Raw genomic sequence first — 26462 nt, 5'->3', positions numbered from 1 at the left:
GTGGAGCATATGGTTTAAATCATGTTTGTGTCTGTATTTTTATTAATGTGTGTGTGTTTCTGTGTGTGTGTGTGTGTGTGTGTGTGTGTGTGTGTGTGTGTGTGTGTGTGTGTGTGTGTGTATGTTGGCGAACTCTGTTAGGAACAAATGTCCAGCTGTGTCGACTAGAAAAGAAATGTGTTTATATTTTCCCAGCCTACTCAAACGAGCACCAATGATGAAGAACTAATGACTGGATGAGCAGGACTGAATATTGTGCTTTGTTTTAACAATAACAGTATTTATTACAGACAGAGATTCTGCTCAAGTCAGCTTCATCTGTGCATGCATGTGGTGTGTGTTTTGATGTGTGCATGCATGTGGTGTGTGTTTTGATGTGTGCATGCATGTGGTGTGTGTTTTGATGTGTGCATGCATGAGGTGTGTGAGAGTGTGTGTGTGTGAGACCTGATGGTGGCTCCCTGCAGCAGGTCTATCTTCTTGTTGAGTTCGGCGATGATGCTGTGCAGCTCTGTGATTCGCTCCTCATAGCGCAGCGTCGTCCTCTCCTGAACCTCCTCATGCTCCCGCAGCAGATGAGACTGCTCACACTGCACATACACACACACACAAACACACACAGCGGGACTGGGATTAATAATGCAGAGTTACACTGAGGAAAACTGCAAGGTGAGACAAACAAACACAACACATGCTGTGAACACACACACACACACACACAATCACTCACCTCATGCACACAAACACACACACACATGGTGAGAGATGCAACTCTCTCAAGAGACATGCACAACACCTGCAGAAACACACACACAGTTTGCGTGAGAGAAATCGTCAAACACACACTTACTCATTACTAATATCAGATTAAACAATATCAAAATCTGTGCAACTTCTAAAACGACGTGGATTTATGCAGTTGTGTACATTTGTACTCAAGTACATTTGTATTGTATTACTGTAAAAATGTCTGAACAACACACAAAAAAAACAGTTGAACGAGTGTTATTTTAGTATCATTGATATACTATTATAGTTTCTGATAAATAAATATGTTTTCTATTTCTTTAAAATTTAAGGTTTTAGTAATTTTGTTGTGTTTTGGTAATTTTTATTTAAGATACTTTGTCTCGGATAAACTGAAATTGAAAAAAATCAAACAAAATAGTTTTTTAAATCATGACAGTCGAAATCACACACACAAATGATTATGTTTACATTAATACATATACACATACATGTTATATATTAAAATTTATTATTTAAAATTACGAGTCGAAATTGACAAAAAAGTTAAATCATGATATAAATAGCTAATTATTTTTACCTTTATCTCGTAATTTTGATTATGAATTTGTATCTCATTATTATGACTTGGGAAGCTTCCATACAGAAATGTGTTTAATGAGTGAAGCACCACTTGTGTTTCTGTGAGTGAACTGGAATAGAATGTAAGTTTGTCGTCTGTAAGATACCAATTAAAAAAATAAAGTAAATAAAACCGGGTTCCACTCCGTCCATCAAACTGATTGATCCAGAATAAATGAATCTGAGTTTAGCAGCTCTGAAAACCCAGATCTACCGTAAGGGGGGATTAGATCCCGTCTTCTGGCCGAAACGAGCGTTACGCGCCCTTCCTGCAGTGATCTGAGAGGAATGGCATGTTCTCCTGGCTGGAGTTACAGAGTCTGTGTGAAAACACAACACACTCGATCACTCAGTCCAAACGAGGACAGACAATAACCCGTTAAACACACACTACACAGCTAACCACAGCAACAATTAGCACACAATGAGGCTATTCATGAAGCACAGACGCGACAGGAACACACACACACACACACACACACACACACACACACACACACCAGGGCCATCTGGTATACAGGGCATTTTCCTGGTGGGCCAACACACTTTGGGGCCGATACTTTGGGCCATCATGCATAGGGGGACCATGCGTGCCATTTTTAAAGGGCACGTCCTGACCAGGGTTTCCATGTTGCCTAAAATCTCCAACCGCTAAGCGCCGCTTCAAGCCCAATGAACAAATCTACTATGTTCCCGTATTTGCATAGTTGCATACTTTTGACCGTAGATCCCACGATTGGTCGATTATGTACAATGGCTGCACATTACTAGTCAAGCTACTTTTTGATCATTACCTTCAGCAAATACGAAAACAAGAAAACAAAGCCAAATATAGAAATCCTTGCCAAGACATGTCCTGTAATCTTACAGGGCCAGCGGCTCATTGGTTTGTCTTCTGCATTGAAAACATATAAAGACGAAGCAATGGAGTATCTTGCTCCGCCTGTAAATAAGTATTGCTTCACACCTTGAGATATATGGAAATGTTATGAAGTCTGTAAACAGAAAGGGTGCTCCAATAAGGATTTTTGGAGCCAATCACAGATACTGATCTCTTGGAAGCCATATTTTTACCACGTAGAATTATTCATAGCGTGACACACTTAAACTGTAAACCTTTCCACTTCGCCGTGGGAGTTTACATGTTCATTTTCCCAAAGTGTACATTCCTTCAGATGTGTGTGTGAGCTGGCTTAACTAACAACTGAATTGGAGCAACAGTACCCAGGACTCTCTATTAATCATTCTTGGGGATTTTAACAAAGCAAAATCTCTCCTGTGAAGCATGTTACACTGAGACAGTAATATATCGGACCATAATAAAAGATGCATATCACTCTGTCCCAAGAGCAGCTTTGGGGCTCTCTGATCTATGTTTGTATATAAAATATGTTACACCTGAATTAAGGACTGTTAAAAGATGGACTAATGAAACAGAGCGGGATATACAAGTCTGCTTCGACTGCACTGACTGGATTGTTTTGGAAATCTGGATGAGCTCACAATGACTGTTACTTCATACATCAGTTTCTGTGAGGATATGTGCATCCCCACCAGTTATTTTATCATTCAGTAGTGATAAACTGTGGTTTACTGGGAAACTCAAACAGCATTGTTATGCCAAAGAGGATGTTTACAGAAGTGGGGATAAAATCTTATAGAACCAGGCCAGAAAAAGACTGACAAAGGAGATCAGAGTGGCTAAAAACGCTACTCTTAAAAAAAATATTTCAACCTACGCTTGAGGTCTGTGTAGAGAATGTGAACCAGGTCTTCAGAAGACGAGAAGTCTAGAAAAGCTTCAGGCACAGATGGTGTTTCGCCCGCCTGTCTAAAATGGCGCTTTTCCACTGCTTGGTATGGCATGGTATCCACTGGGTACAGTACCTGGTACTTTCTTTTAATAACACCTCGGTTGAGGTTCCAAGTGAACTGTACCGTTACCAAAATGTGACGCGTAAACTCTTCTGATCATGGATAGGCTGGAGAGAATCGTCACTAAACTTGTGACACAATCACAAAATGATTGTTAGACAGACTGGTGTTGGACCCTTGTTTGATCCTCTTCTGTTTATGTACAGAGCACACAGGTCTGTGGATTATGAAGTTAACATGGGACTGCATCATATTCTGCAACACCTCAACAGACCTTGGAATAATGCAAGGATCTTGTTAGGATCTAGCTCTACCCTCACCTCCATCTGTCAGTGGATCACCAGTTTCCTGACAGACAGGCACCAGCTAGTGAGGCTGGGGAAACTCACATCCAAGACACTCACAATCAGCACTGGTGCCCCCCAGGGGTGTGTGCTTTGACCATTGCTTCTCCCTGTATACAAACGAATGCACTGTAAAAGAGCCCCCTGTCAAGCTCCTGAAATTTGCAGGTGACACTATCAGCCTCACATAACGGAGATGAGTCTGCTTACAGACAGGAGGTTGAGCAGCTGGCTTAACAACCCTGGAGCTCAACACGCTCGAAACAGTGGAGATGATAGTGGACTTCAGAAAGAAGCACTACCTAGTTTATGACATCTAGTAGTATTGACAGAAGCTACAGTATACAATATACCCTCCTCAAATTTACCACCAAGTCTTTCTCCCATACTATTCTTAAATTGTCACTTCTCCTATATAGACTGTTAGCAGCAATCCTATAAAAAAAGATGAGGTTTGTACAGAGTTTGAGAGTTTCAAGATAAATCCTAATAAGACACTTTCTTCTCCTGCAGGCTTTTAACCCACTGATGTTATTTTACCGTTTAATTGCATATAGTTCCAGAAATCCCCTTTATCCAATAATTTGAACCTGTTTTTTAGTTCCTGAAATGAATGTGCCCTCTGTCTATATAAATCATAAATTGTTTTAAGGCCTTCCAATACACTGTTTTCCTCCCTATCTTAAAAGCATGGTTGTTCCATAATAAAGAATAGCCCTGTTTATAGTGGGGCCATTGAAATGTCTTGTGCTTTTCTCCAGACTGATGTGAATGTTCTTATTAGGGTTATTTTTTTCTCATATAGTTAATTTAAACAATTTTTTTTTTTTATGTACAGTAGGTGCTGTGCTTTATAGAGTATCAAGTCATTGGGTTAAAAATTTTCACACATATGATAAAATGAAAATCCATATGAGTCAAGGGTGAGTTGAGGCTCTTACATGTGTTTCTCATCATTAATGAAGCTCAGTTTCTTTGGAGATGCTATATATGCAGATGTTATACAGCAAACTCACTAGTTTTTGAACCAGAAATGTGGTTTTATTAACAAAGTTCGGGAGAAGCACGATCAGATAATCATCCAATTTGGTACAGGTGCATCTCGTTTAGCTAATCATCTTATAGCACGCACGCGTATATATATCCAGTCTTCCTACCTCCTGTCCCACGACAGTTTTTCGGCAACCCTCCTCCACCCCAACTCCTCACTTCTAATCTATTTATCCCAAATTGGGATAGGGGGAGTTATTTGGGTTCGGGCTATGCTCCGGGCCCGGACCCCTCCCCCAGGACAGCACGCCAAAATATGCCTACTATTTGCCTTCAGATTAGATGTAAGGGTGAACTCGTGAACTAGACAAAAGGCAAAGAATGGAGGCTTCAAATGTAACTGAAGATCTCAATGCGACTATCAGCTTTACAACATGTGTTTTCACTTTTCGCTTGGGTCTTTTCATTAAGCAGATGTGTCACGAATACTCAGCGCACCCATGATTCGCTGTGCTCATTTCTGGATGCCGACTGATGTTTATGGCTGTGATTCAACAGTAATTCATGCTGGCAACAATAGGCGCTTTGTTTCAGGAGAGAATTCGGGATGTGTGGGACTGCTTGATGAAAAGTGTTGTTTTATGGGAAAACACATGGAGGGAAAGACACAAGAGTGTAATGAACACAAAGAGAATGGAACCTCTTAACAGCACTTTCTGAAATAGGCTGCAGGTCAAAGGTCAAAGTCAAAGGTCAAGACTGAGGCATGTGCCTGGGGCTGTCTCGCCCCTTTATGGCATCTTTCAGGGTTGTTCCTTTCACATTTTTGAGTCTCAGCTATTCCTTCATGAACAATACAAATACAGCCAAAACGTTGTATTCAGTAGTTTTTTTTTTTTTTTTTTACTATTTTTTACCAGATCGACTGATATGGGAATCTTAATGATGGCTGATAACTAGAGAACAGAGGGTCAAAATAATTATAATACTGCATATACATAATACAATTTCAATAAATATTAAACAGAACTTATCATTGGCAAAGAATGAATGAATGAACTAGAAGTCGAATGATAGTGGGTTTTACCTATAATGATAACTAGATTGGTTGACACTGGCTGATAACAGATTAATCAATTGATAATTTTTACAATGGATACTGTATGAAAACAATCATAACCCTTCTCAGCTGCTCCAGCTGAAGAAAAACTATCGGCATGGATTTTTTATGATTGTCAACCGGTTATCGGTACCGATTAATCGGCAAAACTAGTTGACCTCTAAAATAAACGCTTCCATAAAATAAGTCGCACCAGGTCAAAATTGTGTTTTGTGGAGAGAATAAAAAACAATGCAAAATGTATGAATCACATTTTAAAATAATTTCAAATACAGAAAAATAAAATGAAATATTTACAAACATTATAAAACATTTTTTAGCTTTCTTCACACTACAACAAATTTTTCAAATATAATGGTATTCAGAAAAGAACAGGCTTGAGAAATCTAAGTAAACAAATGACAGTGCCATTTACTATAAACAACATTTATTATAATTGCTAAGCCTAAACTAATTTAAAGCGAAACTGAAACTATCGGAATCTTGGAAATGTGCTGTAAAAAAAAAATTATGCACACGTTTTTATTTCAAATAATAAAACAATTGCAACTTAAATTCCATAAAACATAGTAATGTACATGATATTTCTAAATTCACTTGATCTGAAAATATGATCTGAAAATATGGGAAAATTATCAATGGCAAAGACTGTCATGATTGATATAATTTCGGATTTATACCTTGAAATAATTATTAAAATTAAATTATACATATTATACATTAATATGATATAACACATGTAATATTTTAAATATTATTGTATTTATTATTTAATTATAAATGCATATTTAAATATGTATACATTTACATTTACTTATTTTTAAATAAAGTATGTAGTATAACCTAACTTTAGTTTAACTTCTACTAAACTTTGAACAAACATTTAAAAACGGCAAACGGGAGGATATTCACGATTACATTCCATTTCAAAATTCACTTTAAATGATATTGAAATTATTACATTATAATTATAATTGCAATATATATATATATATATATATATATATATATATATATATATATATAATATATATACATTATTTATAATGCATCAACAGACGAGCCTTCAAGTAAAAATAAAACTGCAGATAAAGAGCATCAAAGAGCTGCGAGACACGATTAATGATTAATATCAGCTGTATTAAAATTGTCAGACGGACTCTCAAAATTTGAGTGATAACCAGAGATGACTGATTAATTAGTAATCAAACCCACGCAGACGTGACACTAATGACGGGAAACTGTGAAACTCTCATGTGATGGAAAACTGATGACATTTACAAGTTAAAGAGCAGCGATGACATGCAGGACATCAAGTTCACTGAAAACAGGGCTTGAGTTTAATGCATGTTACTGGTCTTATTGTGAATGATTCATTAACGCAAATATATCTATATAAGAAAAAACAGTAAGATGTTTATTCATCAGGAAATTATTGCATAGTGAAAAGTGATTATATATATAACTTAGATAAACTAAATCTGAAATAAAAATGTATAAAGAGTATATATAAACATTTAGAAACTATGCATAATTTATAAAACATAAAAATGACAAAAAAACACCATTTTTTTAAAAAAAAGTTTCTCATTCATTCAAACTACATACATATACACATCTACTGTTCATATATGTATATAAAATATATATATTTCCATAATTTCACAACACATTTGCATGTCCATAGTTATGTAATGTTGCTAAATGGTCACTTAATAACATATTTTTAGTGTCTTTTTAGAAAGTGTTTTTATTACGGTTGTTGCTATTTTAAAATGATTTATGCATATTTATTGTACATTTTCATGATTTTATTAATTATTAGCTATTCATCAACTCACAAACCTCAGTTTGTGGCTGAAGTGATGTCAACAAAAAAGTCATTTAAAAGAGCAAGTAGATTACAAATGGAAACAGATTTTCTCCGTTTAATTACATGCACTGATGAATCGTTCACAGTGAGACCAGGAACAGCATCATGAAAGTGCATCGGTTGATTCTGTTTTATGGATGGATGCTGGTTTTCAATTAACCGGATGAGGAATGGAGTGGATGCACTGCAGAGACGGCGTGCAGGTTTGTTGTGTGTAAACATGTTGTGTGCCAGGATCTGACAGCGGTGTGTGTGTGTGTGTGTGTGAGTAGTGACCTGTGCTTTGGCCAGTCTCTTCTCCAGCGTGTCTCTCTCTCTCTCGGTCTGCAGCAGACGCTGGTTCAGCTCCACCACGTCACCCTTCAGAGACGCCAGCGCAGCCAGATGCAGCTGCACACACACACACACACACACACAAACATTACAGCACGGGAAAAAAATTAAATAAATAATCACAACCTGCACAGTGTGTTTCTCTAGTGAGCTCGGACTTTATATAAACATCTACTGTTCAAAAGTCTGGAAGAATTATGATTTTTGAATGTTTTCGTCTCTTCTCACCAAGGCTGCATTTATTTGTTCACAAATACAGTAAAATTGTTAAATATTATTTCTATTTCAAACATCTGTTTTCTGTGTGAATCTGTGTTAAAGTGTAATGTATTTCTGTGATGCTCCGCTGTATTTTCAGCATCATTCCTCCAGTCTTCAGTGTCACATGATCTTCAGAAATCATGAAAATATCATGATTTACTGCTCAAGAAACATTTCTGATTATAATCAATGTTGAACACAGATGTGCTGGTCAATATTTTTGTGGAAACTGTGGTACATTTTAATTTACAGGATTCACAGATTCATAGACAGTTCAAGTACAGCCTTTATTTGAAATAAACATTTTTTGTTACATTATAAATGTCTTCACTGACACTTTAATGCCTCCCCGAAGAATAAAAGGTATTAATTTCTTTAAAAAAAAAAAAAACATCTGAGAGAGAACAGTTTTTTCAACAGATCAGAAAAAAATATATATATTTTTTGGTTTGTTTTTTGTGTACAATGTTGTTTGCAGTGTAAACACACAACACACACACACACACACACACACACTCTCTCTCTCTTCTACTGGAATCAGCTGCTAAACCTCATGAAATCAACAGTGGATCTGTGATGTCTGCACAAACCCATTTCACATCTCAGCAGAGAGAAAGAAATAAAATCCTGAGAATAAGATCCTGAGAGTTTATAAGAACCAGCCGAACACATACAAACACACACACACACACACCCACACACAACCTCTCTGAGAAATACTTTTACACACCAGTGCCTGGCATGAAAAGACTGCATTCAGTGTGTGTGTGTGTGTGATACAGTGAAAGTTTTCAGCTCAGACTAAAACAGTTTATTTATGACTATATTTTCCCCATATACTTTAAAATTATGACCATCTTACAGTAAAACAACAACAGTCACTACCAACAAATTTGCAAGACTTCAGCTAGCATGCAAATTATTAATTCCATGTACAAGTACGAAACGCATGAGGTAGGCAACATTTGTGATGTTGATTTACAATTTTTGAAGTTTGCACAGCTTTGCTTCACATCTAGTGAGAGAACAGCAGTGAAGACGAGAGCAAACATCACTCAGGCAATTAGAAACTGACCTCTGACCTCTGTTATAACGGCTGATGGACAAGAACTGGAGTCCTTACAAACTACATACACCACAAAAATAACTACATCTATTTTGACAAACTCAGTGGACTCAAATTATTTTTATGTTTTTAGTTTTACTTAACAATAACAACCCTGATTTTATTATAGTTAGCCAAAACTAAAAAAAAAAAAAAAAACTAAAAATATATATATAACCTTCAGCTTATCGCCAATGCAACATTTCCCATTTTCATTCCCATAGCTTAACGCGAAATATTAAAATGATTGCGATAATAGTGAATGAATGAAAGGAAAACTGTGAGTGCAAATAACTGTGTTAATAGATGCACGTATAATGTGCATTTAACTTGGAATATTTACAATTATTTATCAATATTTTGTATATTTTATTATATAAATATTTGTTACAATTTAAATCGTTATGCACAATTAAGACCAGAGATAGCAGCACAGATTTCTTCCAAATATAAAACAAATACTACGCTTACTAAATGGTTAACTTAAAAAAAGGAAAGAAATCAACACAGTTGCATAAACTGTACAAGTAGAATATTAGTAGATTTCCAAATAGTACACAAATTCTACATTTTAAATAAATCAAATTAATTAACTATAAGAATTAAAATAATAAAATTAAATACAACTGCCTATATGAGTAAATATTATTAGATCTTCAAATACTACACACACACACACACACACACACAAACAAATACTAAACTAAATGAATTAAGTAAAAAAACTGTATTCATTACAGCAGCATGTACATGCAGAATATTATAAGATCATTAAAACTCTGAGTTTATTAAATTAAATGAAGAATTTAATACACCATTAGAATATTAGATTGTCAAATACTACACAAATAGTAACAGACGTTCCCTTCTCCTCTCTATTAATGTGCTTGGACCAAGAGCTCTATAAACAGCCAGCCTCTTTTGCAATGCTCTTTTGTGTCTTGCCCTCCTTGTGCAAGGTGCCAATGGTCGTCTTTTGGACAACTGTCAGGTCAGCGGTCTTCCCCATGATTGTGTATCCTACAGAACTAGACTGAGAGACCATTTTAAAAGGCCTTTGCAGGTGTCTTGAGTTAATCAGCTGATTAGAGTGTGGCACCAGGTGTCTTCAATATTGAATCTTTTCACAATATTCTAATTTTCTGAGATACTGAATTTGATATTTTCCTTCGTTGTCAGTTATAAACATCAAATTTTGCTCTTCTTAAATTTAATACAGCTGCATGTTCATTTCATTTAGAAAAGAAAAAAAAAATTTCATAAAGCAGTTTTGTTTCAGTCTCATAACATTGTCAAAAAGGCCAACATGACCTCAGACGTAAATAAAGGTCGTATGGGAAACGTGTCAAAGTCATCTGGAGAGACTTCATCATGTTAAAGAGTCAAAGGCCTTGAAAGGCAATTTGAAAACCATACTAAAATAAATCTGTGAAACCAACCACGCTTCAATTATCTAATGGGGTTACGGCCGGCGCTCTGCTGGAGAGCAAATGCAGCACGAGGGGGTCGTTCAATCACGGCTAATTGAAGACATTACGGCCCACAGCACGTCTCATGAACCTTCAGAATATCACGTCCAAATATCCTGCAGCTTCGGAGACGGTGATGTTAATTACAAATAAAGAATCAAACCGCATATGCTCTTAAATTATATTTAGGAATTTTCAAATCAAATTTTAGATCTTTTAATTCTATACAATGTGCAAGTCAAATAGTGAATTTTCAAGTAATACACAACTAATAAAACAGGTAATAATAATAATAATAATAATTACTAAATAATAAAACAATGTGTCTAAATAATTAAATAACTAAAATAAATTAAGAATAAAAAAGATAGTATATTTTTATTACATTTTCAAATATATGACAAATACTAAATCTAAACTAACTTAATAAAAAAAAAATCTAATTCATTAGAACTGCATACACAAGTAAATATTAATAGAGTTAATATAACACAAAAACTAGTTAATTTTATATATATATATATATATATATATATATATATATATATATATATATATATATATATATATAAAATCAATACAGCTGTATATGCAAATGGAATTTAAGCAGATTTTGAAATACCACACAACTTCTAAAATTACTAAATTAAATTAAGAAAAAAAGATAAAGAATATATATATATATATATATATATATATACACACACACACACACACACACACACACACACACACATACATACAATACAGAATATACAAGTAGAGTATTATTAGTTTTTTCAAATATTAGTAAACAAATAGTAAAATTACTAAATTAAATTAAGAACTTAAAATACATATTTTAACTCATTACAACCATATAAACAATATTAGTTGATTTTCAAATACTACACAAATGGTATAATCACTAAATTACATTAGAATATATATATATATTCTCTATATATGAGCTCTTTTTGAGACTTTGGAGACGGTGATGTTTTTTAATAGAAACTCAAACATCATACGCTCTCTGAATGAAATGTGCGATTCATAAACAGCTTATAAAACCTCCATCGCTGGATAATTCATGTAAATGCTGTCGGCCAGTTGATTTAAATATTCACACAGACGCGCTGGTGTTTGTAATCTACTAACGAGCCGCTCGTGATGAAACGCTCGGTTCTGACCGTACATCAGTGTCATTTCTCTTGGGGTCACAATTAGGTTAAAAGCACTGAGTGCTCAGCCTGATCTCCACGTCTCCTCGTGCTCCTCTTTAATGGAGTCTGTGAGATTGATATTCTGAAGAAGCCTGAATATATCACACACAACTGGATCTTTATTACTGACCCCGAAGGGATGTAAACCAGCAACATTCAGGGTGGTTTTAACCATTAGATCACATCAGACTCCAAAGCATACAACAGGTTTACATGCAAAATAATGTCTTTCAGCTATAAATGCCAAAGCAACATTTCTCTTTTTCATTAAGTTTAACTTCCAGAAGTAAAATAACTTAAGTAAAAAAAAAAAGGTTTCGTATATTTTGATGGAAGTTAAACAAAAATATTAAATATATCCTAAAAACACAATTTAGTTGACTTTTTCATAAAATGAACTTAACTTAATGTAAAGCATGAACAATTGAAATATATCATTGAAATAATCTCCATTCTCAAATATTTAGATTGAAATTTAACTAAAATATTAAGTATGCCCTAACAATATTTTGTTGGTCAAATACGAGTTTATTTTCGTGAAATAAACATAGATGTGAAAAAATAGATGTAAAGCAAAAACAAAACAATAAATTGTATCATTAAAATATTTTTCATTTTCAAATATTTTAACTGACATTTAACAAAAATATTGATTATATCCTAAAAATATGATGTGTCGCTCAAACACTAGTTTATTTTTGTGAAATACACTTAAAAGTTATAAAAGCATGAACAAAATGATTAAATAATCCTTCAAATATTCTCCATTCTCAAATATTTTTAGTAAAATTTACTAATACTGAATATATACTAAAGTATAATTTGTCGGTCAAATACTAGTTTATTTTTATGAAATACACTTAATAGATATAAAGCATGAACAAAAATATGCTTTAAAAATAAAATACAATGCACTACAGTGCAATTTTAAAACTCAATGAAAAATAATTATAATGTATATAGTATATTTTAAATTCTCAATTATTTTGACTGAAAGTTGGCAAAAATCTTTTGTATATCATAAACTTAGAATGCGTTTGTCAAATACTAGTTTCTTTTAATGAAATAAACTTAACGGTTTAACGAGCATTAACAAAACTATGCTCCAAAAACGAAGCACATCTTAAAAATGTAAATTTCTTTTCATAAAATAATTTATCATATTAGATATTAATCAGACAAAATTTACAGTCGGATTTAAAAAAAATTTTAACACTTAAGTGATTTTATTCTATAACTATTTATTATTGCGATATTTAAAAAGACACAAGTTTATTTTAATGCAATCCTGCAAACATTAAACACAGGTTATGGGTTTCGTAATGTATTTTTCAGTGTCAAATCTTAGTCCTGAAGCAAAACCAGTACTCGATCCAGTCCTCAGTGCTGACTCGGGTTTTCCAGTTTCTAATTAAGTTCAGTTTCACTTCATTACGTCTGAAGCGGATCATTAAAGCCTGTGAAAGCAGGTCTGAGACTCAATATCTCACTCAGCTCTTTACAAACACTTAGAAACGCTGACACACACACGGTTTAAGTTGAGTTCAGATCATAACAAAAAGATCTTCTGCTTATCAAGGCTGCATTTATTAAATACTATTCCAATGTTTTCTGTGTGAATGTGTGTTGAAGTGTAATGTATTTCTGTGATGCTCCGCTGTATTTTCAGCATCATTCCTCCAGTCTTCAGTGTCACATGATCTTCAGAAATCATGAAAATATGATGATTTACTGCTCAAGAAACATTTCTGATTATTATCAATGTTGAACACAGCCGTGCTGCTCAATATTTTACTGGAAACTGCGATGCATTTTTTTTAGGATTCACAGTTGAACAAAAAGTTCAAAAGAACAGCGTTTATTTGAAATAGAAATACTCTTTTGTTACATTATGAATGTCTAGTGCATCCTTGATGAACAACAAATGACAACAAAATTTCGAACGGTAGTGTAGGTGATACAGATGTAAATACAGATGGTGATGAATGACTGAAACAGCACTAAACAGAGACACTGCAACACACACACACACACGTCCCAGCATGCCAGTATGAGATATTACATAATGCATTAAATTTGGGAATGACTAACAAGCGGTTACATAATAAAAACAGCCCCTCTGAAACGTCTGTCAGGAAGCAGTTCAGTCGAGCTCTGGATCACGACGAGAAGGAGCCGGTGTGTTTTATCACAAAGCACACACACACACACACACACACACACACACACACACGCACACACACAAAGCTAATTTACCCAACTGCCTGACAACACGTCAGAGGAGCCTGTGCTGCTTGACAGGAATGCTGGGAATCATTTCTGCCACACACACACACACACACTCACCTTTGACTGTCACTGATATGTCGTCTCTGTCGCTGCTGCTAAACTCCAAACGAAACGCTCATCATCTTCTGCGGTTCTAACCTTGGTTCGTTCACATGTGAATATTATAACAGCTTCCTTTAGCCGTTTACACTGGCCTTTCCTTCCTGTCAGGATAGGGAGGGATCATCTCTCTGTGTGTGTGTGTGTGTGTGTGTGTGTCTGTGTGTGTGTGGCGGTCTTATAAGTGTGTGTACACTAGTAGTCCAGAGATATGGGTTTATTTAAAGTACAATGTGACACTCACTTATAATGTTACACATCATTTCGGTTTCAAATAAATGCTGTTCTTTTAAACTTCGTTCATCTGTGAAAAATGCATGACGGTTTCCAATATTGAGCAGTAGGGCTGCACGATTATGACAAAAATCATAATTGTCGATTATTCCCTTGAAATTGTAATTGCGATTATATATTACGATTAGCACAATTTAGATTTAATAATTTTTTTAATAGCTTTATGCCATTGTTTGAAGCCACTGCATGCCATATTGTTATATCAAAATAAACCAGCGGAAAACACTCTTCCTGAAAAACTTTTTTTTAAGCCTCAAATATCATATATATATACATAATTATTATTATTATTATTTTATTTATTTATTTTTTCTGAGAAACCAAACCAAAGTAAATATATGCATGGTATTATGTTATATTAAAACAAAGAAATTCAAACAATTGGGAAAATAACCCTTAAGATAATCTGTAGAGAGAACAACAACATATGTTATCTTGTACACAGAATGATGTAAGTGAACTTTTTTTGTGTGTAATTGTGCCTTTAAACGATTACATAATTGTGTCATCTGTAATTGTAATTGCGATTACAAATTCGATTAATTGTGCAGCCCTATTGAGCAGCACGACTGTTTTCAACATTGATATCGTTGACTTGATTGCAAATAAATGCACAGACACTATTTAACTGAACAGAGATGACCTGCCTTTTAACTATCATTTTGCATTATTGAGACACTGTTTTCCAAATGAATGTTGTTCAGTGCTTTGATGCAATGTATTTTGTTTAAAGCGCTATATAAATAAAGGTGATTGATTGATTGATTGATTGATAATAATCAGACATGTTTCTTGAGCAGTAAATCATCATATTATTCTGATTTCTGAAGATCATGTGACACTGAAGACTGGAGGAATGATGCTGAAAATACAGCGGAGCATCACAGAAATACATTACACTTTAACACAGATGTTTGAAATTCTAATAATATTTCACAATAATATTGGTTTTAACTATTTATGATCAAAGAAATGCAACCTTAAATCATAAAGCTGAAAATCTAGAAAACATATTATCAATTGATAAGACAAGCTTATTGATAATTAAACTTTAATAAAACAATTAAAATGGAATCCAGAAAGAAATAAAACAGGAAACACAAAATTTTTGGGGGGTGGAAATAAAACATTGTTATAAATGATTAAACTGTTAAAGTTTCATGAATTCAATTTATTACACGTGCCTTTTGATAATTAAAATGTAATTAAACCAGTAAAATGAAATCAAGAAATTGTAAACAGAAAACACGCAATTAGGAAAAAAAATATTATTACAACTTTAATAAATTATTAAATATTATCTAACTGCATTTTTGTAATCAAATATATGAGCAGAAGAGATCTTTCATGAGCATATGAATTTTATTATTATTATTATTTATTTTTTTATTTTTTACTGCAAATTGTAAAAAACATGGAAACAACTTAATTGCATTTCCACACTAAGTGCAAATCTTCCTCAGAAATTAAAAGCCTTAAATTGAAAGACTTTTGAAAGAATCGTTTTTTTCCCAATAAAGAGCCATTCACAACAGCAGCATCAATAACTGGAGCACGATTCACTTTCATTCAGACACTCAAACTTTCCTCCAAAGCATTGCAAAAATGTGAATGGCTTAGTGCAGGGCTCTCCAAACTGTGTCCTGCAGAGTTCAGCTGCAACCCTAATTAAACATCTGAACCAGCTGATCAAGCTCTTACTGTGTTGAGGCAAGCTGGAGCTAGACTAACCGAGTTTGGAGACACTGGTTTAGAGACAGATTGCAGGCGATTCACTTTATTGGGTCGCGTGTTTTTAACATCAGTTTGTTGCAGGAATGAAGTTTTCAGGATGGAGTTCCTGCAGCTACTAACATCTCTCAGATCTCAAACACTCACGCTGAGGCAGAGGTCAAAGGTCGTGACACGAGGTCAATATGTTAGACATCAAAGACGTTTTTTTTTCGAGAGAGAGAAAAACAATGATAAAGTCATCTTGTTTTAAGTGCAGTTCGGTGAGTTTCACATGCACGTCATTTTAAGACTTTCAGGAATCAAACAGGGCGCACATTTAAATTCAATTAGTTAGAGCTGTATATGATGACCACAATGTGGAAAACATGGAGAGAATACCAGAATCTAGTCATACAAATGGAATTGACAGTATTGTGAGGAATGTTACCAAATCTGGCAAACAAAAAATAATTCAATAAATCAATAAAAATCATAGGGTCAAAATCAAAAATAATCATATTTTTTTAAATAAAAAAATATATTAAAATGTTAAAGTTTTATTAATTCTACTGATAAGACATGCATTTTGATTATCAAACTTTATTCAAACAATTAAAAAGAGTCCAGAAAAATAAAAACAGCAAACTTGGAATTTTGAGGGAAAAAATAAAACATTTCATAGGGCCCCATTACCGTTAAAATTGTAATTAATTATTAAATTGTAAAAGGTGTATGAATTCAATTGATTGCACACACTTTTTATTTAAATATAATTAAATTATTAAAATGGAATCCAGAAAAATGTAAACAGAAAACACAGAATTATGGGAGAACATAAAACACAAAATAATATATATATATATATATATATATATATATATATATATATATATAGATATAGATATAGATATATATATATACATATATATATATAGATATAGATATATATATAGATATAGATATATATATATATATATATCTATATATAGATATATATATATATAGATATATATATATATATATCTATATATAGATATATATATATAGATATATATATATATATATATATATATATATATCTATATATACATATAATTAGAGAAAAAAAAATACAAAATTTTTTTGGGGGAAAAAACTAAATATTCTGTTGGGCCCTAATATTTATAAATGTTTAATAAACTATTAAAATGTTAGACCTTTATGAATTTAATTGATTAGACAACACTTTTAATAAAAAATAATAATAAACCATTAAAGAGTAACAGTAAACATGGAATTTAGGGGGAAAAAATATACAGAATTTGTAAAAAAAAATATATATATATATATATTGTCATACGGCCCATATTAGCATAAAGTAAATGATGTGAAACAAAACAACAGATAAAAGGTAGAAAGAGATCAATGTAAACTGTATTTAATTTGTTGGCATCTACAAGAACTTAAACTCAGGAGGCACAGAACGAACGTTCACACGCTTCCCAACTGTGGAATGTCGGCAGGACGCAAACAATCAGACACTGTCTGAAGATTCCCATCAGGAAGAGGATCTCCACCCCACCGGTCAAACTCCAGAAAAAAACGCCTCGGACAACAATGACGGCAGCACAGAGGGTCATTTCCATCACAGCACAAACATTCACCCGTTACAATGAGTTCTAGCACAGTTTCTCTGGTCATTAGACGAGTGCAATCTCCAATTCAATTCTTCAGCTCTGAAACTAATTAGATTTGCTTTGGATAAATATAACGAGAGCTAGAGCAAAGATCCAAGCCATTTCAACCCAAATTTATCAGAGCCGTTTTTTGCAGATCGACTTCTGATTTTTGTTTCCCAAGCATTTTTTAGTCGGACAGCAATGGTTTCTCCATTAATGCAAAACACAGAGTCATAAATAAACATGCTGAAGCTCATTTGTAGCTGGACATATATATCTGCACATTCAACACATCAAACAGAGGGTATAGGAAATAATGCATTCAATCAATTCATTTAAACAACTGATTCATTTAGAAATGGTACTTTAACTATAAAACTACTTAATGAAAGAGTGACTGAGTCATTCATTCAACTGATTAGTTTAGAAATTATACTTTAACTATGAAACTACTTAATGAATGAGTCAAGGAGTAATACATTCAACTGATTCATTTAGAAATGATACTTTAAATGTGAAAATAAAATCACCAATATGTGAATTCAAAGAGCCATTAATTTAAATGATTTGTTTAAACAACTGATTTGTTTATAAATAATAATTAAAGAATGAAACTAAAACCGCCAATGTGACAGCTTTTTAAGTTTTCAGTCGATATATATATCTTCTGATTATTTCTAAAATGTGATTGAGAAAAAGACAACGAAGAAGTCTTTTTTTAAACGAAGGTCAAAACTTTTTCTACATTTTTAACAAAAATCATTGGTAAATATATATATTTGGGACTCTTAGACCATTCCAACGATATATAGTTTGTCAAGATTAGATTAGATTTGATTGTAATATAGTGAAGTAACCGTAGGCGTCCCGAATTCGGGACGGGGTGACAGTTAAGGGGTTATGAGTAAGTCATTGAGTCAACTGATTTGTTCAAACAACTGATTCATTTAGAACTGATACTTTAAATATGAAAATAAAACAGTATAGGTGGCGACTTCACGAATGTGTCGAGTCATTAATTCAGCAGTTTCTTTCAAAATGACTTAATTACAAACAATACTTTAAATATTAAATATAAAATCACCAATATGTGAATTCAAAGAGTTATTAATTTAAATGATTTGTTTCAACAACTGATTTGTTTATAAATAATAATTTAAGTTTGAAACTAAAACCGCCAATGTGACAGCTGTCACTCACGTATTTGAAGATAGACTTGAATGTGTATGATATAAACCTACATTTTTATAATTCATGACTGAAAACATTTTTTAACATGATATTGATGTACCATTTACATTGTAATGCAATGATTGATTTTAAAATGGCTTTTAAAGGATGAATTTAGAAATTTTAAGTTTTCAGGCGATATATAACTTCTGATGATTTCTAAAATGTGATTGATCTATTACTTTTCCTACATCATTTTTAACAAAAAACATTGGTAAAATATATATTTGGGTGTCTTAGACCATTCCAACGATATATAGTTTGTCAAGATTAGACGGGGGACGGGGTGACAGTTAAGGGGTTAATGAGTAAGTCACTGAGTCAACTGATTTGTTCAAACAACTGATTCATTTAGAACTGATACTTTAAATATGAAAATAAAACCGTATAGGTAAAACAGCTGATAGATGAGTCAATAATTTAAATGGCAAATTAATTTAGAAATTATACTTTTAATACGAAACTGAAACATGTAATGAGTGAGTCACTGAGTCATTCATTCAACTGATTCGTTCAAACGGCTGATTTACTCAAGAATCGATTACTTTGATTTCAGAATCAATTATCCACCCAATTTGTTCTAAATGCTGATTGATTTAGTAACAGCTATTTAAAATCAATATCTCATTGTGCAGATATTCAAGGAAAACGCACATTTACTAGTGTGATACAGAATATAAATACAAAACTCATAATACTCCTACACATAATAAACTGAACACACGAGAAAATGCTTCTCTTTATCCATTTGCAATCTGCACAATCAAACTTGCCGCATCACAATAGGTTTGTCCTCAACAGCGTCCAAACTTGAACATCTTTTATGTCTAACTATTACAGCAAAACAAGCTCTTTCTCCTGGTAGGAAACAAAAACACTAGTCCCCTATGAAACCTGAGGTGCAAAAGTCCATTTCTCTCTCTCTCCAGCACTGAATAAAGAGCGCTTTGTCTTCAGAGGAGCTTTTATGAGCTGCGGCTGTGGTGTATATACAGCGTTTGTTTGGACTGAAGGGGGTGAAGGTACTTGAGGTGCTCACACGTTCGTTTTCCAGCTTAATGGTCTGTGAAAGGTGAATTATCTCTGTACACACTCGCTCTGAGGCCTCAGCGTCACACACACTCAACACACTTCACTCTATACACACACACACACACACCATCAGCCTTTAATGTTATAAATAGAAGAGGCTTGAGGCTGAGAGAGACAGAAACGGACACAGAAAAGAGCATCCGGATGAAAAGGAAGCAGAGAATCACTGTTATTAAGCTAAACTCAATCTACAATCAGGAAAAACAGATCAAGTGTGTGGCCCTTTCTCAGCTCCAATTATTCCAAAAAATGAAGCGCAGCCATTAGAAAATGAACAGGTTTATAAATTCTCTGTGGTTCGGTTTATCGGACTGTTAAGATGGTGATAAAATGAATGACATTACTGAATCATTGAATAAGTTTCCATTTATTTGGTATAAATAATAATAATAATAATAATAATAATAATAATAATAAACTTTTAAAAAAATTAAGGAAAATAAGAAATGTCTGATTCAGTTTTTTGGAATATATTTCCACTTATATAATATTAAAATAGAATTTCTTTACTAAAACAAAATAAATATTGAATTAAAACTTTAAACTTAATAAATAAACGAAAATGATAAATGTTGTTTTGGCAACTACTGAAATAAAATAGCTTAAGTACTAAAGTAAAATGGAAATAAAAATTTATTAAAGTTAAATAAAATTAACAAATTTCTGAAATCACTGAATACGTTTAAATTCATCTTAAATTAATGATTTTAAAATGTATTGAATTGAATCTGAAAAAAAATTGATGATAATTAAAAAACATATTAATCGATATTTGTCAACTTGTCAACTAAATTAAATAAAATGAAATAAAATTACTAAAAATACTCAAAAAGAATTCAACAATAATATATAAATGTTCACGCTCCTAGCTGTGCTGGTTTAAATTGAATGAAATTATGCAACCATGCAAACAGTCTAACCTCTGATAAAAATGTCAAAACGTCTATTAAAAAAATCTATTTAAACCAGTCCAGCTGTGTGCCAGAAAGCCCAGCACCTAGCAACCACCCAGACCTCCTTAGCAACTGCACAGTCATGCCTTTACAAGTTCTGCACAGACAAGATTTCCGAAGACATATGTAAGGAAACAAAGCTCTTGAGACTCTTGGTGTTACACACGAGAGCTTCACATCCGTCCGACAGAACCAGCAGCAGCATGTGAAATCAATATTACTACCGTGACATTCATCATTTAAACATCAGCACACTGAAACATCTCCAGCTGATTCCTCAAACCATCTGACAGCCGATAAATATTTCAGTCCGACGAACAGTGAATTTTTAACCTGCTGTGGTAGCAACAGCAGGATCTGAGCGTTATGAGCTTCTGCCGATCACTATACTACTGTAAATACTTGATTCATCAATATCAATAATCTATGGTCAAATATTTTCAAAATCACAGCCTGTAGTGTCTGATTCACACACCTACAAAATCACCTCAAGCATTGATTTATTTACTTTTCCAAATAGAGGTATCCATGTCACCGGGTAATTATATATTTTTTCCATTTAGCAGAAAAAACTAAATATCGCAATGTGCGTTTTTTTCCAATCTCGTGCAGCCCTAATGCAGTCTGAAGTTCGGTTAATCGTTCAGTTCAAGTTAACTGGCCAAAATAAACAGTTATCAAACTTACAGCAAAAATATCTCTATTTCTAATATCACCCTTCTAGTTGGAAATGATAAAAAAAAAATTAAAATATTTTTCTAGGCACTTTAGGCCCTTTAAATCCCCTTAAGTGTTTGTAATGACATCCGATTGTGATCCAATGTGTGTTTTGGCCATATAATCTTGCTGACATATTTGTAGCTTATATCAGGCTAATCGCTAAACCTGCTTAGCATGAAACATGTAAACAGAATCTCTTGAAAATCACATACAAATCATATAGAAATTATGATTCGGTCTAAGCTGAAAACGATTTTAACTTTAATAAAAACTATTTGCACTGATTTATTGTGTTGGTTATACTTTGTCTCTTTGTGCGGTGGCTCAGGAGATCAGTCTTTGAGTCTGTGAAGACATCAACACGCTGAAAAAAAATTAAATATCAAAAAAGTATCGTATCGAAGTCAAGGTATCGGTATCGATATCTAACATTTCTGATTGATCCCCAGCCCTAGTTATCTGTCCATAATCTTACAAACATCTCAGTATCAGCCTGTCTGATTCATCAGCCTGTTAGTTAGTTGGAAATAACAAAGAAGACAAAAGAGAGGAGGAGAGACACCCAAAAATGTATCTAAAAAGCCAACATGGCAGAATAAGCTCAACATATTGGCATTCTGTGTAAAAACTATCAGTTAGTTGGCCAAATAAGCACAGTTATCAATCATTTATCTCAAAAATATCCCAAATATGATTCATGCTGAATCAGACAGACTCTTCTGAGGAATCCTGGAGTGTGATGTAAGAGGGAAGCAATGATGTGAAGTTAAAGGGGGGGTGAAATGCTCGTTTTCACTCAATATCCTGTTAATCTTGAGTACCTATAGAGTAGTACTGCATCCTTCATAACTCCAAAAAGTCTTTATTTTTATTATATTTATAAGAGAAAGATAGTCTGTACCGATTTTTCCCGGAAAAACACGAGCGCCTAGAGGCGTGACGTGTGGGCGGAGCTAAAGAATCACGAGTGCCAGTAGGCTTTTGCGTTGAGAGCGTCTGAAAGCTGTGACACAGATCCAGAGGCTGAAATTTAACAAGAGCAGCATCAGCAAAGGCGTCTATATGTGGTATGTACTGAAACTGTATATATTTGCTTAGCGGTTTTGGAAAATGACTTAAGTTCCACTTTATGGCGTCTTTTTTTTTCTTTCTTTTTTTTTAAGCTGTACATGTGGAAAGTGCAGTTTGATGACAACATCGCATGTTGTTTACTAGATGTGCTTATGCGCTGATAGCTAAGTTAACAACACAGAGATATTTGAAGCAGTTTTACTCACCGCCTGCGGTTCCAACACACGATCGTGACCCTTTTTAGTTGGGACTGCATTATCCTTAAGAAATAAACAATGTGCAATCCGAAATGCAGGGAACAAACAAAAACACTTGCACAACTCCGTTGATGCTCTGTAAAAATAAACTCCATCCACTGGTCCCTTAATGCTGTTTCTCTTTTGGTAATCTGTGCAGGGTTGTCTTGCCCTGGCAACCAAAAACACACTTCTTTTGTGACATTTGGCGACGCTCTCGCTCTGATCAGTGAAGTCTGTTGTGCTCTCAGTGCTCTGCTATACGGGAGCGCGCTCTTCCGGCAGAAGTGCGTCAGGACCCATATAAGGAAATTCCGCTCCATCTAACGTCACACAGAGCCATACTCGAAAAAAACTTTCCGAAACTTGTGACAAACCGGAAGAGGTTTTTTTGGAACAAAAATACTCCTTCAAACGTACAACTTAATTTTTGAAACTTTGTCCATGTTTAGCATGGGAATCCAACTCTTTAACAGTGTAAAAAACTCAGTATGCATGAAATAGCATTTAACCCCCCCTTTAAGGAAACTAAACAACCGAAAACAATATGTCTTTGTGGTAGAGAAAGCTACTTATTTGTAGCTACACGGGGAAATGAGTTAAAGCAAAGATACTGAGTTAAACATAAACAGAGATCATGCATCGGTACTCGACTGCTATTCCTTCAGCTCCCGGATGTGCAATGCTGAATTTTCTGCCGAATTTGATCTACTGAATTGGTAGAAGCGAATTTGTAAAGTGAAAAAATAGACTGAAAATTGTCATTATTTTTATTCCATATAGTTTACCCAAAAATTAAAATTACCTCATAATTTACTCAGCCTCAAGCTATTCTAGGTGTATATGTCTTTCATTTTTTTAAACACATCCAATCTGAATTATATTAAAAACTTCCTGGATCTTCCAAGCTTTATGATGGCAGTGAATGTGTGTTATTTTTCAATAGTCCAAAAGACGTCAAATAAAGTGCATCCATCCATCATAAAAATTGTCCCACATGGCTCCAGGGGGTGAATAAAGGCCTCATGCAGCGAATCCATGAATCTTTGTAAGAAAAATATCCATATTTAAAACATAATAAACAGTAATCTATAGCTTTGTATGTTTATTTGTTCTGGCAGATGACGTACACTTTAAAATATTACTGATTTTAATGTAAAAAAACAAAACATACTATAGTACAAACCTTTTAAAAGGTTAACGGTAATTTCCTGTAAAATTTACAGTGAAAAACCAAAGAAAATGACGTTCCCAGTATTCTCTGCATTGCATTTAAAATTTCGTAATCTCCGATGAATTGTGATGGATGCAGAAACGCAAAACACTGGTCATGAATAAAAAGTACAAAATGAATAATATATTATAATATTATATAATATTATAATAACACATTTTATGATGGATGGATGCGCTTTATTGGACTTCTTTTGGACTATTGAAAAATAAAACCCAATCACTGCCACTGTAAAGTTTGGAAGAGCCAGGGCATTTTTAAATACAACTTTAACTGAACATGTCTGAAAGAAGAAAGTCATATACACCTTGCATGGCTCGAGGATGAGTAAATCAGTGTAATTTTCATATTTTGGTGAACTATCCCTTTAAAGCACTTCATCAATCCATTAAGGGTATTAACTAATGAACTGCAGTGCGTCTAGTTACCGCACACCTTTCTTCTCTTGCTGAACCAGACAAATAAACCCAATAAAACATTGTGGATTTACCGGCCCCGCGGGTTTAATAATGCATGCTGTAAATTTGTATAAAATAAAAGCTGCTTTCATATCTAGACTGGCTCATTGTTCAGGCCTTCTCAAGCGGAGGGCCTGTAAATCGCAGTGAGACGCCGCTTTCCTCTCGAGTGAGTTTGTCTTCCTTACAGAAGTGCCATAAATCATGGCCGTCACAACACCAGCTTGCTCATGTCTCCGTTCACAATCTCCCATCACATCCATCAGCGAGCGCAGAGCTTTACGAGCTGATGGAGGCGCCGGTAAATCTGAGAACATTAGTGCCCTGAACTATAGCAGCTCAAAGATGTCGTACCGAGAAAGAGACGGAGACTGATCTTGAAATACTCAGAGACAGAAAGTCAGTAACTGAGCTTTTGAAGCTGCTCTCAGGTGATCTGATCTCTAGTGATGTCAGGTTAACACAGGTCTCCTGTGAACACTTGTGATGAGATTTAATCAAAAAGAGTCTTTAATATCATGACTGCATATGCATTTACATCTACTTGCATCACAAAATAACTCAATATTGCTTTTAAAATCAGTGCAAAATTCAGCTCGCCACTAAATGCAACATCAAACTGCTCTCTTAGAGATCATGACAGCGGATGGAAAATCTACAATAACACATCACAGCAGCACAATTAACTACTGAACACGGAGACACTTAAACTTTACAGTTTGATCTGACAAGTCTTAAAACGCTTGAGAATAATAGACCTTCTTGAGGAAGTGGCACTGGTCTGATTGTACAGCTAGTTTTGTGGGGCTGAAGCTCTCCTTAAAAGGATCACCCTTGGCATAGCATGGTAATTATACTTCAATATTAAAGGGTTACTACACCCCAAAATGAACATTTTGTCAATCACTTACCCCCATGTCGTTCCAAACCCATAAAAGCTCCATTCGTCTTCGGAACAAAATGTAAGATATTTTGGATGAGGTTTGTGACTGTCCCATTGACTGCCAAGTAAATAACAGTGTCAAGGTGCAGAAAAGTTATGAAAGTCGTCGTCAGAATACTCAGCCTGCCATCAGACATGTCCTCCGAGCCACAAGGGTGCGCTGTTTTATTTAAAATAAAAGCTAAATACATGTAGAAGCAGCGCGTCCTTGTGGCACGAGAGCATACACAGCATACAGTGATATGGAGTGACACAGAGGAGACTGTTGACAAAGGAATTATTGAATAAAGTCGTTATTTTTGTTTACTTCGCTTAAAAGTGTTCCTATTGCTTCATATAACCCAGATTGCACGTCTGATGGTCAGATTGAGTATTTAGATGACTTTTCATACCGATGGCTCAATGGTAGAGCATTGCGTTGGCAGTGCAAAAGGTTGTGAATTCGATTCCCAGGGAACACGTTAGGTAAAAAATTTAAGCCTGAATGCATTGTAAGTCGCTTTGGATAAAAGTGTCTGCATGAATTTATTAT

At 34.1% G+C, this 26462-nt stretch overlaps 1 protein-coding gene across 3 annotated transcripts in view; it reads right to left on the bottom strand.

Annotated features, from left to right (window-relative positions):
• Window positions 1-26462, bottom strand: part of LOC113070821 (colorectal mutant cancer protein) — a 90929-nt gene that overhangs the window by 35417 nt on the left and 29050 nt on the right. For all 3 annotated transcript variants that reach the window (XM_026244255.1, XM_026244251.1, XM_026244260.1), the window contains 2 exons: window positions 7847-7960; window positions 448-590 (listed from right to left, as the gene is read on the bottom strand). In XM_026244255.1, the coding sequence (XP_026100040.1) occupies window positions 448-590; window positions 7847-7960 (257 nt within the window). The remainder of the gene's footprint in view (window positions 1-447; window positions 591-7846; window positions 7961-26462) is intronic.

Source organism: Carassius auratus, chromosome 5 (assembly GCF_003368295.1).
Source record: "Carassius auratus strain Wakin chromosome 5, ASM336829v1, whole genome shotgun sequence".
Lineage (NCBI taxonomy): Eukaryota > Metazoa > Chordata > Actinopteri > Cypriniformes > Cyprinidae > Carassius > Carassius auratus.
This window is presented reverse-complemented; position numbering and strand designations above follow the sequence as displayed.